Source organism: Polypterus senegalus, chromosome 9, assembly GCF_016835505.1.
Source record: "Polypterus senegalus isolate Bchr_013 chromosome 9, ASM1683550v1, whole genome shotgun sequence".
Taxonomy (NCBI): Eukaryota; Metazoa; Chordata; class Cladistia; order Polypteriformes; family Polypteridae; genus Polypterus; species Polypterus senegalus.
The window spans coordinates 1820315-1835532 of record NC_053162.1 but is presented as its reverse complement, the minus strand read 5'-3'; the positions used below and the strand labels follow the sequence as shown (position 1 = coordinate 1835532).

General features: G+C 47.6%; 1 protein-coding gene across 6 annotated transcripts in view; it reads right to left on the bottom strand.

The window, feature by feature from the left end:
- Positions 1-6840, bottom strand: part of vav2 (vav 2 guanine nucleotide exchange factor) — a 472851-nt gene extending 466011 nt beyond the window's left edge. For 2 of the 6 annotated variants that reach the window (XM_039762598.1, XM_039762601.1), the window contains exon 1: positions 5574-6838. In XM_039762598.1, coding sequence (XP_039618532.1) covers positions 5574-5777 — 204 coding nt within the window. In that variant the 5' untranslated portion in view covers positions 5778-6838. Of the gene's footprint in view, positions 1-5573 lie in introns of all 6 variants that reach the window. The other 4 variants (XM_039762597.1, XM_039762599.1, XM_039762602.1 and 1 more) reach the window with 4 other exon arrangements.
- Between the last annotated feature and the right edge of the window lie 8378 nt (positions 6841-15218).

Here is a 15218-nt window from a genome sequence, read left to right as displayed (position 1 = left end):
GCGGGACCAGACACACACACATGCATAGACAGGAGCATTTTATTATATACAGTACACCCCCAAAATATCGCCGGGGTTACATTCCTAGAGCACCCGCAAATTTTGAAAAACCGCGACTTTTGGATGTGGTTAAAAAATGCCTTTTAAACGCCTATTTTTATAGTTTCAACCCTAAATACAGTACGCCCCCAAAGCACTTTCATTTTGTTGCAAACTCAGCTTACTACATTAATGCATTGCCTAAAAAAATGGCCTTAATACATTACCTAAAAACAGAATGTAAAGGTAAACCCGTATACTGTACAGTCCTGTACTGCTGTGTCTCCCGCGGTGCTAGAATGTAAAATACCCAGGTTACCGCGATACGTACTGTCATCCATGTGAGTGCGTTTTCTTTGGTATAAGCAGAGTAAATACATAATAATTTCATTTCATTAAAATACAGTAAAATGTGTGGGTACTCACCAACGATGAATGATATTGATGATGATGAAGTAGCTGTGCACAGGATTTAAAACTCCTTGGGTGGCGCCTCTTCTTCAGGCGCTTCAGGAGGAGTCGTATCTTCTGACGGGTCTTCTTCTGGTGGGGTTTCTTGCTGGCTTTTCTTCAAAGTTTCAGGAACATTGTAATGGGAAGTTGTCACATTGTCTCCTGTAGCGAACTGCTGGTACAATTTACGTGCTTTCTCACAGATGATGTTACCGTCCAAGGGGATGTTCTTCTTCCTGCAGTCGGTGATCCACAATGCCAAGGCAGATTCCATCCTGACGATATTTTTATTCCTTACGGTCGTTATCGATTTGGCACATTCACAGAAACTTAGATACGGTACTCCAGGTCGCTGCTTCATTCTTTTTTATCTAGCGAACGGTGCTTTCATTAATGCCATAGTGGTGCGCTACTGCAACATAACTTTTTAGTTCCCGGAGCAAATCCAGTAGTTCTGCCTTCTTCTGGAGCGTTTTAAACTTCTTCTGGCGCTTGTGCCAGAAGTCTTAGAAGGTGCAGGGCAATTCGGTGAAATTATGTACATTTAAGAAGAACAAAATGAATACAATAACAAAATGGAAAACACGAGGACATTCAGCTGGAGTCGCGTCGCAGGGCAGCAGTCAATCAGCAGCAAGGAGAAATGAAGAGCGCTCTCGGATTGGCTACTTTCACCATCCCAAACCGTGTTTCCCTCAGCGGTTGCTTCCTGTTCTCTCTACAGCACAGTATTGCCACGAAAAAAGCCATAAAAAATGGCGGAGGATGTTTGTGCTTTCTGCTAACAGTTCTAAGGAAAAATCTGCAAACGACTGAGTCTGCGAAGCCTGAACCGCGACTTCGCGGGGGTCTACTGTAGTAGATTAGAATACCTCTGGTACAGAAGCCTCCTATTTTGCATTATTAGTTCCTCTGTGTGCTCATAAAGTAACCACAAAGATACATTATATAATATTATATATTATCACGCATGCACGTTGGAGGAGCTCCTCATGGACTGCACGGATGGAGTCGTCATTCCTCACGAGAGCGAACAGCTGGACGGAGCTCCAAACAACAACCTGCTATTTTCTTAAAGAGCTGAGAGCTATTTCTGTTATATTACCCCAGAGGCCTGCTGGTGTCACTTTCTTTTGATTTCACCCGAAATAAACGGGACAACCTGGTTGGTGTCCTAAATTTGCACAGTTGCCTTGGCTGTCATTCTGCACCCTGCCACTACACACACAGATAGAGAGAGAGAGACAGAGACACAGACAGACGGATAGGTAGATATGAAAGGTGCAATATAAAAGAGATACATAGATATGAAAGGCGCTATATGATAGACACAGAGATGGATATGAAAGGTTTAATATAATAGATACACAGACAGATAGATATGAAAGGCGCCATATGATAGACAGACAGACACATAGATAGGGTTTAATATAATACTTAGATGGATAGATCGATAAATAGATGGATATGAAAGGGGCCATATAATAGATCAATTTTAGTATAGTCGGCAAGATCAGATAGATAGATAGATAGATGTGAAAGGCACTATAAGATAGATAGATAGATAGATAGATAGATAGATAGATAGATAGATAGATAGATAGATAGATAGATAGATATGAAAGGGGCCATACAATAGATAAATTTTAGTATAGTCGGCAAGATCACAAGATTAGATAAGATAGATAAGATAGGAGTTACGTTCAATTTTAGAAGAAATTAAGATTTTGCTAAAGCTTTCAATGCCTAAATCTACCTTTCCATTTTCTTTTTAATTCACTTTTTGGTGAGGTTTCCTGCCTTAATTGTATCTGAATACTGGCAAGTGAAAAGACATGGTTGCAAATAACATTGAGTGTTAATTAAATAATGCTTAAGTAGTCACTCCCATTTATGTACTTAGTAGACAGATAGATGGACTGAGAGGAAAGGCACCATATAGTTAACAGATAAACATGAAAGGCACTATATGATAGATATGAAAGGCACTATAAAAATGATAGATAGATGTGAAAGGCACTATATGTTAGATAGATAGACAGATATGAAAGGCAATATGTGATAGATAGACAGATAGATGTGAAAGGCACTATATAATAGACAGGCAGGCAAGCAGACCTTTAATTCTCCATGAGGAAAGTTTGTTTTTTTACAGAACCTCTTTAAATAAATAAATAAACTGATACACACACACACACACACACACACACACACACACACACCAATATGGCTATAATTCAAGAAGATTAAAAAGAGAGACGAGCCCTGAGGTGGCACACACATCTCATCACGTGAACTCTTTTCATTTCAGGTGGTCTGCTCTACTCCCTCGAGTGAGTCGCTCGCTGGCTCGCAGGTCAAACAGGGCACATTACACGTCCGCAGCCCCAGCTGTATTAATTCTCTATTATCAGGAATTGACGTACCATTTAATATAAATCTTTACAGAGTACATAATGAAGAGAAGTAGAAATATGAAATAATGTCAAGCTCATGCAAAAGCTCCGGGAATTAAGAAATCCGAGAAGCCTAGAGAACGGAGAGAACGCCTCGAGCTGACAACGCACCAGGATTCCTTTAGCAGGCGGCCCACTCACACGCCGAGGTCCCACCCGTGGAAAGTGTTAGAGAGATACATCTCTATCCTTGCATGCGTTTGAAACAGATATCTAATCCCCGTAAATAATAATTACACAAACACAACTGGATAAAGAAAATCAGGTAATCCGATTTGCGTCTGGTGTTTAATGAAATGAAGACGTGCGTTTAAACACAAAGGACGTTCTGCGTAAGAATTTCACTGGACTTGTGTACAATCACAAGTCCCAAAGGGTACCATCTCATAAAAGTTGTGTTTACCCGTACGGTATAAAGGGCTCAGCCTCACACACCTGGAGTGCCCAGCGAGTGCAGACCCTTGAAGCACGTGTGCAGCACTAGCACAGAGCCCACCTGGCAGTCACAGTTGCCGTGCCTCCTTTCTACCTTGACGGCAGCCTCGGTCATCTTCACAAGTTGGGGAAGGAGGCTAGTGTGACAAGTTTAGGAGAAGCAGTGACTGTAAGGGTATCCACAGCAGAAACACATGAGGGTCCACCTAAATGATCCTGGAGGCCCCTCTCTTCACTCTGGGGGTCTACTGAGGTATTCACGGTCTGTATGCTGAATTAAGACCCTATGCAGTGTCAGCTCGTTTCGAGATTTCCTCGATACACTGGATGACAATTTATTGTCAGGTCTCTTGGAAGGTCCCAGTATCTGTCAGAAATATAAATTGATTTGTCTTACAGAGAGGCAGTCAAATTCTTTGGAGCAAATTAAACTGCACCAGACTATGAAACTCATGAATACAAATGTCAAAACAACAAGACAGTAGTACTGCAAGACTCCCGGCGGTGTTTGAAAAGTGCGCAATATTAAGGTGACGGTCTATGACACTGCAGAAGAGGAATAAAATAAATAACTCAAACAGAAATCTTCTGCAGGGCACTAAATGACAGCGGCCGGGCGTCTGCCCCTCTCACGCGAGCGCTCTCCCCGTTGCTAGCTCATCGTCTTTATCAGACTTTCTCTACTACAATGCACGCGCCTCTGCTCTGTACAATATTAACACGACAGCGCAGGTTGTTCAAGGTGTAAAGTAAAATAAAGACTGGCACTGAAGCCATCGTGGGTAGCCTAGCAACTCCTGCCTTTTTCCCAGTGTATGAATGACTAAGATATCCAACTCGAAACAACTCCTCCAATCCACTTCTGATAATTTCCTGCCGTAAAAGCGTGGGTGTGCACTTCAGAATGGTGACCACAGTAAATCACACAGCGCACGGGCGATCTGAATATCGACTCCAAGCAGGTGTCGGCCTGGCATTAATAAAATGAAAACTAGCAGGCAGTCTGAAACAAGTCTGACCCCCGGGGTCCACCAGTAATCAAACAAGCCAGCCTGAAGGGTCTCCAGAGCACTCCTGTATAGGACAGTCCAGTGAACCTTCACGTCCGAAGTAAAGAGTGACCCTCCCTCCTGTCGTCTTCGCTCTGGGAGAGGACCCTCACAACACTTTCTGAGCAGCTGCCCAAAAGCCCTTTATAGAAGGACACTACCGGTGGTTTCACGACCAGGTGCTAAAGGGGACGTTGCCACAGCCATCAATGCCACTACAGTAAGCACCACCATCCTGCGAGGTACAAGATCCCCTTTGTCAAATCCGACCACCGAGAACAACAACAAGAAGCACCAGCAGCTAAGAAAGGACTTGGGGAAGCAGTGGAGATTCCTAGAAAGCAACACTTAAAACACGCAGTCCTGATCATCACCAAGCAAATGGTCAGAGTGGAGCTCACAATGCCCTGGAGGAAGCCAACAAGTGAAAATGTGTCAAGTACCAGAAGCTAGCAGAACAATGTCAGAGGAACAGCAAGCGAACACCACATTGTGAGCCCACAGATACTCACTGGGCAAAACCCCAACACTGCTGGGCATCACATGGATGAGGGCATCGAGAGGAAGGCCATCAGATCTTCTACTGAAGCTGGAGGGAAAGCCACCGGGTGGTGCAAGTTGGGGGCTTGATCATCGTTGGCTGGCATGGGGGGCATGATGGTGAAAGACTCAAAACACCTGACGACAGGTTACATCACTGAAGATGCACCCCAGCACATCCATCCATAGGTCACAATGAAAACCAGCAGACACTCGAAAACAATTCTTTAGACTGGGCAAGACAGGTTCGTTTGTAATCAAAGAAGCTCATCTCAATAATCTGCAAATTCTGCAAAAAACAATCAATCAATGACACTAAAAACACCACCAGCGACAGCAACTGAAAAACCTCCCCCAAGAAACCAGAAGAGCAAATGAGGGCCCCTTGAACTGGAAGGCCCATAGCCCTACTGCCTTCAGTGCCCAGCATCAGCAAACCAATCTCTGTGTGCAACTGACTGCACAACCACATTTCAAACTCTTGCTCGGCTGGTCCATTCAATTTAGTTTGAGGTCTTGTCACATCATTTGTAAACTTGCGAGGTTTATTAAGTCGGTGAAGGGGGCGCGGGACATGTGCTCCCCTCCCTTTCTATCCTACCTGGGACATCTGCGGTCTGAAGTTTATCTCCTTAAGGTCCACAGATCCCGGAGAAAGGTTGTGTAGCATCTGGCAGAGCAGCACCCCATCCCGGAGAGCCTGCGCCAGGTCGAAGACGACGGCCGAGGGCCAAACCACCCTGTGGTTGGGAGGCAGCACCTTGCAGTCAATAAGCCACCGTCCGCACTGCCTCCATTCCTCCATGGTGCTGACAGGAGGACGATCTCAGGCGGAGAAGGAGAACAAGAAGCGGACAGTCCGGTGCACGGCGACACCAGCTCGGCAAGGAGTGCGCACAGCGCCTTTTCTCCGGCGCTCACTCGCAGGACGACACTGCAGCGGCGGTCACTACGGTCCGGGCTCCGGCACACGGGGGAAAAGTTGCAAGTGCCCAGTGAACCGATTCCCCTCATAAAGGTCTCGCCTCCTCCTTTCTGTTCTTTTTCTTCCGACTTGGAACTTCGGTTTGACTTTGCTGCCTTACAGACTGAGATGCTTAATCCAGCGGTTTAACATCCCGTTACGGCTGACAAAGACGCTGCCGGGAATCTCAGGTCCCCATGTAGCTCCCCGCAGCACCCTGGGAAATCGCCTCACTTTCCGGCTTAGCTGTCGGTTAAGTGCCGCATACTTTCGCCTCTCGTCTTTGTGTCTGCCTGCCTTCCACGACGTCCACCGGGAAACTTCTGAATTGCGGCCGTTGGATCTCTGCGCACGCCTCGGCTGGCGGAATCATTGAGCTCGGGCGGTACGCTCCGTGAAACGCGCCCACTCCGGCCGCTCTCCTGTCGCTTTCGCCTCGCTCCTCTCCAACATAGATGCCCGCTGACTACTTGTCAACTGCGAGGCTGTCTTTATGCCGCTTTGACGCTTTTCGCCCTCTTCACTGATTCTCTCTCAAGTTGCCTCGAAGGCACGCCACTCGCGCGCATCCCCTCCCGGCCCAGCAAACCAAACTGCTGTGTTTTTGTCTTCCCTCCAGAAAGGAAACTAACGACAAAGAAGTGGGTGCGTGCGTGTCCATCCACCACCGGGCTACAGCCCTCGGTATCCACCGTTAAACCGTCCGGACCTCCGGTCTGCACAGATGAGCGGCTTTCACTGGAGCCGGGCGATAAAACGACACACACTCGCGCGCTCAAATCACAGCAGACTGAAGGGGCCGGCCAGCCGGGAGCGCGCCTCCGAAGGGAGTAGGCGGGGTTCGAGTGCGTGGCCACGCGCCCAAGAGGCTTCACTTAACGGAGAGTGAATGGGCGAGAGTCGGGAGGGGCGTGGTCGAGCCTTGTAATTATACTTGGCAGGGCGTGGCCAAGGGAGAGCGGAAGGCACCGCGCAGCAGCTACACTCCGCAAAGGAGAGGAGAGGAGAGGAGAGCACAGATGTGAGGTGACGAAGAAACGCACCTTCATCAGGACGGTCGCTCAAGTGTCTCGGGGAGTCCGTTCTCGATCGTCTCCGCCCCAGTCCTGGACTGAATTCTAGTGTGCTGACGGACATAAGACATCAAGTCACCCGAGGAACTTCGCTTAATCAAACGGAGCGATTTTTAACATGCTGTAATAACCGAACTCGGAGGTTCCTGAAGTTATGATGCAGTAGTGATTAGTCCTGCTTTAAGACTCTCAAAATAATCGACATTTATTTTGTTTTATGTTAGTGTCTTTTACATCTGGTGCCATCAAAAGCAACCCGAAATTTACAGAGCCTAATTCAAGTCAGCATGTAAGAATGCCTAGATGGATAAAAATGAACAATAGTTACTGGAGGAAAGACAGCACAATTCGAAAACTTACAACCCCAATTAGTTTGGGTTAAAGCTATACAACACACCAGCTGGGTATTACTGCAGTATACAAAATACAGTTTGACTTTGTCAGAGTGCGGTGGCGCAGCAGATAGCATCACAGCCTCACAGTACTCGGCCCTGCTTGAAAGTCTATGCTGATCAATTGGCCCGTCTTAGGGGTTAAGACCCCAGCGAATGTGAAAATCCATGAATTCATTTACTTCCTGTAAGTTCCTAAAAAAATTAACTTATATTTATTTGTCTACATATTTGTGGTAGCAAACAATAAAAATGATTAATAATACAGATAGAAGGTAAATCCAACAAAACGATAAACAAGGCACAGTTCAGTTTCGCAGATGCAGATGATGGTAGTGTAGTTAAGAAATGACATTCCCTGTGAACAGCCTCCTGAACGTCGTGTAAAGTTTTGTCATTCCGTGATACCCATGTTAGTGAAGATTTGTAGAAGATGAGAGGGCTGCCTAGGCAAAGAAGATGTTTTCTAACCCTGATGAAATCACATGAACAAGCTGGCATAGGACAGGAGCAAGAATCGAGAGAGATCCTTGCACTTGACCATCTTCCAACACACTATCTATCTATTATATAGTGCCTTTCATATCTACCTATTTGTTATGTAGCACGTTTCATATCTATTATATATTTTACCTTTCATATCTATCTATTATATAGCTCCTTTCATATCTATCTATCTGTTAAATAGTGCCTTTCGTATCAATTTATCCATAATATAGTGCCTTTCAATTTTACAGCGCCTTTCATGTTTGTCTACTGCCTTTCCTCTCAGTCCATCTATCCGTCCACAATTGAATTACGCTGCAGTAGTCACTCCCATTTAACACCCAGTATTATTTGCCCCCGTGTCCTTTCCCCTGATCATCACTTGTCACTCTTCAGATACAATTAAGGCAGAAAACGTCACAAAAAAGTGAATGAAAATGGAAAGGTAGAGTTAAGCATTGGAAGCTTTAGCAAAATAATCTTCATTTCTTCTAAAAGTAAACGTAACTGTAACTCATTTCTCCAAATGTGAACTAAGTGAAGGAAAAGAGGTCAGCAAATTAAACAGTGAGATCAATTAAAGGGAAAAGTGACTCAGAGACTGTGACTCCAGAGCCACAGTGAAGGGGGCACAGGGCTGAACTTGAAAAGGCCCATTGTAATGGACTGGTGCCCCCCGCAGGGATGTGTCAGCCTTGTGTCTGTTGGCACCGCGAGAGGCCCTGGCTCCATGCCAGCCGGTAACGGAGGGTGTCATCCCGGAATAGAGACGGGCAGAAGTTGATGTCGTCCGTCTCCCTAATTCCCAGTGGTGCTACTGTGCTGCTCCATGCTGGATTCCAAACACGCATTGTGATGAAGTTAGCAGGTGTTGGAAGGAAGCCTCTCAATTGAGACGTAGCAAAGAGCTGCCAAAAAAGTGTTTCATACGTGAACTGAAGCGCTGCGCCATACATAAATGGTAATAAACAAACAGGCACGCACTTCATAGCAGCAGCAGCAGGCGCCTCAAGGGAGATGCGTTAGAAAATATCATCACTTATTGTCCATAAAGCTGCAGAACATTCAGTGTAAGAAGAGAAAGCATTTGTGAATCGTTGACGTCTGCCTGCGGTGTCATTTTGCACGATGGCACTTCGATAGACAGATAGCGAGTTACCTTCAGATGGCGCTCTTCTCACGACTCAAAGCACTTCACATAGGGAGTGGGGAGCCACTTCAACCTTCCACCTGCGTGATGTGACAGCAGCCATTCTCACCACACGTTAGCTATCAGGTGGTGAAGGGGTGAAGTACAGTAATTGGTCAGTAAAGGACCGGGGATGATTAGGGGGCCATAATGGACAAGGCCACCAGGATGAACCCCATACGTTTTTGGAGAAAGCCCATGGCCACAGAGCGCCAGCACCTCACTTTTTACATCTCATCTGAAGGACAGCACAGTGCACTGCACTGGGGTATTGGGATCCACACGCAAATCACGGGGTAAGCGCCCCCTGGTGGCCTCATGCACCCACAGCCAAGCTTTCCCAGTAATATCCACTTGCAGAGCCACAGCACCTTATGTCACCGCAGGTCTAGGCCAGCACTATCAGGACAGAAGTGACGTCACCATTGCTAGGCGAGGTGAACACACAACAGTCTCCATTTCTAAGCACGAGCACAAACAGAAGATGGCAGAAAGCAGCACGCTAAGTCCATCCAAGTCCTGGTCAGGCTGAGACAGGCTTAGCTTCAGGTGGATGACCAGTTCTGAAGGTGTCCCTCTGACGCACATGCATAACAACATATACCGTATATACGTATTTCACAGATGAAGTTGAGCGGCACAGCTTGTCTAAATATTAACAGACGTGCCCAGTGCAAAGCCTCAGAACCTCAGGCACGTGTGAGAAGATCCTATAAAGCACGGCGGCCTTCAAAAAGACAGGCAGGGCAGGTTTTTATCAATCAATAAACTTCCTAGAAGGGGCACCCACCTGGTGTGCCCACCCTTTGCCTTCCCTGTCATGCAGAGCCACGTGTCACCATGCAGCCGGTGACCAGGCGTCGAGGCCCTTTGGTGCAGCGCTTCCTCAGTTTTGCCAACAGCTCTCCAGGTTCTTCCCCCTGACCCCTCACTGTGGTCTGCTCCCCACCCCATCAGTGCAGAATCATCTGACATGTGACATGACCTGCTGTCATTTTCCTAGTCACGGTCACAAGGTGACAGGCCTGCTCACACAGTCCTTGACACCACAGGCACCCAATTAGAAGGGAGGGCTGACTGGTGTTGAAGGCTCTGAAGGACTCAAAAAAAATCATTGTCACGGTGCGGCCAGCTTCATCCAGCCTTGTGGAGCAGACAGATAATTGTGTCTTCTAGGCAAACTGCCGTGACTTCAAGTGACCTTTCACAAGAGGACTCGTACAGTGCGGGACCAGACTCTCGATAGATGGACTATGAGGGTCACTGGCCGGTGATCCACCTTACAATCCAAGGTGATTTCCACAGCAGCAGCAGCACTTTCTGGGACCTTAGTGACTGACTGAACAGAGGACACCACAAAGGTGGTCATCGTGGGTCGTTAATCCTCAAGGTGCCTCCTCACCTGGTCAACAGGTATGGTCAGAGGTGGACTCGTCACCGGCCTCACCGGCTGATGGACTTGTTGATGCAGTAGAGATGGTGAAGCGGGGCACCAGACAGTAGAAGAAGGTGGCGAGTAAAAGGGAAGTTCAGTCCAGGATTTCCACTTTGTCCACGTTCCCTTCTAGGAATGCCCGAGTCTGTTCCAAACATCTCTCATGTTATTCATGTTGACTTCATCTCCTTTTTTTTTAAGCTTCCTTCCCTTCTCTCCTCTTTTTCTTGAGCCGTCACTAAAATAAGCAAAAAAAAAAAAAAGAAAAGAAAGTGCAAGGGGAGGAAATGAAGGCAACGAAAAGGACGCCACTTACTGGAATGCCTGAAGTCCCTAAACATGCCTGACGACATGACTGCCACGTCACCATCGGCTCACTTTGTTACACCTGCCATTTGCACATCGTCTTCACCTTGAGTGACTTGGCGTAGTCGGAATGATAGCCGGCGCCTCTAAATGTGACCTCGGGGTCCTCTCATGATTCAGCTCTGCAAGTGATTGACGAACAGCTGAGTTTCAGTTTTTCAGCTGTGACAGGCGCTATATTCGAGACGGAACAAAGAAGCTGATGATGATGATGACGATGATGCATACGGCTAACACATCCATCCATCAATCAATCAATCCATCCATTATCCAAGCCGCTATATCCTAACTACAGGGTCACGGGGGTCTGCTGGAGCCAATCCCAGCCAACACAGGGTGCAAGGCAGAAAACAAACCCCGGGCAGGGTGCCAGCCCACCGCAGGGCACACACACCAAGCACACACTAGGGACAATTTAGGATGGCCAATGCACCTGACCTGCATGTCTTTGAACTGTGGGAGGAAACCCATGCAGACACGGAGAGAACATGCAAACTCCACGCAGGGAGGACACGGGAAGCAAGCCCGGGTCTCCTAACTGCGAAGCAGCAGCTCTACCCACTGCGCCACCATGCCGCCCAACAGCTAACACAGCTGTAGGAAAATACAGCATAACAGCTGACCACGTTACAACCAATTGGAAAGAAAGGGGAAGTGAATGAGCCGACCATGGTGGAGCCCATCACATAAGGAATGCGAGACCACTCAGGCCATCAAGTCCATCTTCTTGTTATTATCCCTATACAAAATTATGGGATGTCCCTTCTAGTATAAGGGCTATCTGCCTGCCCATCTGTTCTTCTGTTATAATGGTGATATGTGAAATCCCCCCGACAGGTCCAGTATCAAAGGATGCCACCTTAGTCCTGTCAACGGCCAGCCCATGATAACCCCTTAAATTTAAGCACATTACCAAGTGGAGTAAAAGACAGAGCTTCCTCTGTAACGGTGGGTTTAAGAGCCCAGCGCCTACCCAAGCGCGAGAAATGTGGCATAAAGGAGACCACCTTCTTGGCATCAAGCGGGGGCCCAAGTCCGTCTGATCAAGGCAGTGTCAAGTCGCGCCAGCCTGGTGTCCAGTGTGACATCGGGTCACCATCAATCTGTAAAGCCGTCACCGACATAATAACACTAAGGTGACATTCCTGGGACATCATTGTCCCACAGGGCTTTGAGTGAAGGATGAAATTATCGGCCCCCTAGTGAAAGGCACCATTCCCCTAAAATCATTCATGAAACCTTCCAGAGTAGAACATTCATGATGTAAAACCCCCATTTGGTACATTTTGGACTTTGTAAAAATCTCCCAGACTGCCGTGTAGCGCGTTTATTGAAAATTAGGGTGGTTAAACTTATTAGACCCCCCTGTGTGGCCCATGTGAATTAATTAGGAAAAAAAAAAGGAAGAAATCGAAGTTTTTGGGTTTCAATCCACTGCTGAACCCCCCCTGAGACTTGACGGCCCCAGCCAATCAGCACTGAGCTCTACTCAATGGCCAGCCTCACATGGGCGGGGCGGGTGGCACTGGACTGAGAGGCTCCGCCCCCACATTCTTTGTAGCACGTCACCCTCTCAGGCCGGACACCAAACAAGCGTGGACCTCAGTCTGGAGGTGGTGGGTGCCCATCTTAAGGTGGAACACCAGTTCCAATGGGTTCTCGGTTTCCAGAAGAGCTGCACATTGCACTGTCACAAAGAAGAAGGAGGCGACTTCTGTTAGAAACAAACCTGACGTGGTGGTGGTGGCAAGTGCAAGATAGCAAAAAGAACTCCCCCGGACCCCCATGAAGATAGTTATTACTGAACTGGGCTCATCTGGACTTAAGGTCTCAAAAAAAAAAAACGACTGTTGGGCGTGCTCTTCATCATGGTGGGCTTCGAGGTCTTCACCCAAGGACATCTTCATTGGTCACACAGTGGCACAATAAAGCCAGTCTGGTTTGTTTGGAACCGTTTGAAATACGGTGATGGGTTTTGGAAGACGTTGCTCCTTTTGGGGTCCCCCACCTGTTTTTGGCCCTGTAGACCTGAAACCCTCTCCTTTGTAGGCCAATTTTGGACCATAACTTGTGCTGGAAATGACACCCTTACGTAAAAGGGTAAACCAACAGGTGTCTTCAGCAAAAAATGATCAGAGGGACTTGAAGTTGTGCAGGCCACATCAAGTGACCACGGGGTGGGGGGGGATATGAGGGGTCAAAACTTCAAAATAATGGCGTGTGGAGTGCTGTTTCATGGTTGCTAATTACGAGTTTGATCATATTTTAATATTTGGTTCTTGACCGGTGGTCCTAACCCTCTAAGAGTCACTCCTAGAAGGGTCAAAATGACAAATCACAACAGGTGTGTGGAGCGGGTGGCTGCAGTCTATGGGTCAAGATGGAGTCGGTTGATGGGGCCGAGCTCTGCGAGGATCTGTTGATGTGGCCGAGTACTGAGCTTCTTCTCCGGTGACATCCTGACTGATGTTTGGGCCAAGTCACGCGACCAAGGCAGTCGGGGTTCTCGAGTTGTGGCTTTTATGAATTGCTGATTACGTCTCGAGGACAGCAGTGGTGCCACTGAACCTGCTTGTGATGGTGACGGCACTTCCTCATGTGACGATGGTAAGCCGAGGCACAGTGACAGACGTCTCCATTTAGTGTCCCGCTGCCGAGTATTCATGTACTGTAATTTGCTGTCAATACAGCACTGAAAATGTAAATGCAGTTCTGCTTACTGGTGCGGCCAGCACTGGGATGGAGACCACCTAGGAAAAGCTTGGGTTTCCTGCTGGTAGAGATGTTGGTGAGGCCAGCGGGGGGCGCTGACCCGATGATCTGTGTGTGGGTCCTAATGCCCCAGCGCAGCGCCATCCTTCAGATGAGATGTCACAACTGAGGCCGGGACCCTCTGCGGTCATTAAAATTAAGGGACGACATGGAGGAATGAGGCTGACACAACGGAAAAGGCGCTATATAATACAAAGGAAAGGAGTAAATGAAGAGTACCAGGCTTAGGAAAAATAGACGGCTAGTAGAAAAGGCACAGGGGATGCACAAATCAGAGTGTTTCTTCATGCCGGTCCCAAGCCCGGATAAATGGGGAGGGTAACGTCAGGAAGGGCATCCAGTGTAAAATTTTGCCAAATTAATATGCGGACAGCAATCCAAATTTCCATAGCGAATCGGTCGAGCACCGGGTTAACAATGACCGCCACCAGTACCGTTAGCCAGCAGGGTGCTGGCGGAAATTGGGCTACTGTTGGCTGAAGAAGAAGAAGGAGAAGAAGAAGAGGGGGAGACGTGTCCGGAGGCAGGAGGGGAGGAGGAAGGTGAAGAGAGTGGAACTGAGGGTAGGAACTGTGAATGTGGGCAGTGTGACTGGTAAGGGGAGAGAGTTAGCAGAGATGATGGAGAGGAGGAAGGTTGATATATTGTGAGACTAAACGGAAGGGGAGTAAGGCCAGGGGGATCAGAGGGGGGGCTCAAACTGGTCTATCATGGTGTGGATGGGAGGAGAAATGGAGTAGCAGTGAATCTGAAGGAACAGCACGTCAAGAGTGTTTGGAGGTGAAAAGAGTGTCAGGCAGAGTGAGGATGATGAAGGTGTGATGATGAATGATGTTAGTGCAGATGCACCACAAGTTGGGTGTGCGATGGATGAGAAAGAAGATTTCTGGAGTGAGTTGGATGAAGTGATGAACCTGATTGGAGCAGATTTCAATGGACATGTTGGTGAAGACGAGGAGGTGATGGGTAGGTGTGGTGTCAAGGAGAGGAATGAAGAAGGTCAGAGGATAGTGGATTATGTCTAAAGGATGGACATGGCTGTGGTGAATACGTATTTTAAGGAGAGGGAGGAGCACAGGGTGACGTACAAGAGTGGAGGAAGATGCCCACAGGTAGATGACATCCTATGAAGAAGAGTCAATCTGAAGGAGACTGAAGACTGCAAAGTGCTGGCAGGGGAAAGTGAAGTTAGACAGCATGGGATGGTGGTCTGTAGGAGGACAGTTGGAGATCAAGAAGAGGAAGAGAGGAGGGCAGAGCCAAGGATCAAATGGTGGAAGTTGAATAAGGAAGACTGCAAGGTTGAGTTTAGGGAGGAGGTGAGACTGGCACTGGGTGGCACTGAAGAGTCACCAGACAGTTGGGTAACTACAGCAGATGTAGTAAGGGTGACAGCAAGAAGGTGGCTTGGAGTGACATCTGGAGAGAGGAAGGAGAAAAAGGAAACCTGGTGGTGGAATGAGGAAATACAGGAGAGTATACAGAGGAAGAGGATGGTGAAGATGAAGTGAGATAGTCAGAGAGATGCAGAAAGTAGACAAGAGTACAAGGAGATAAGGCACAGGGTGA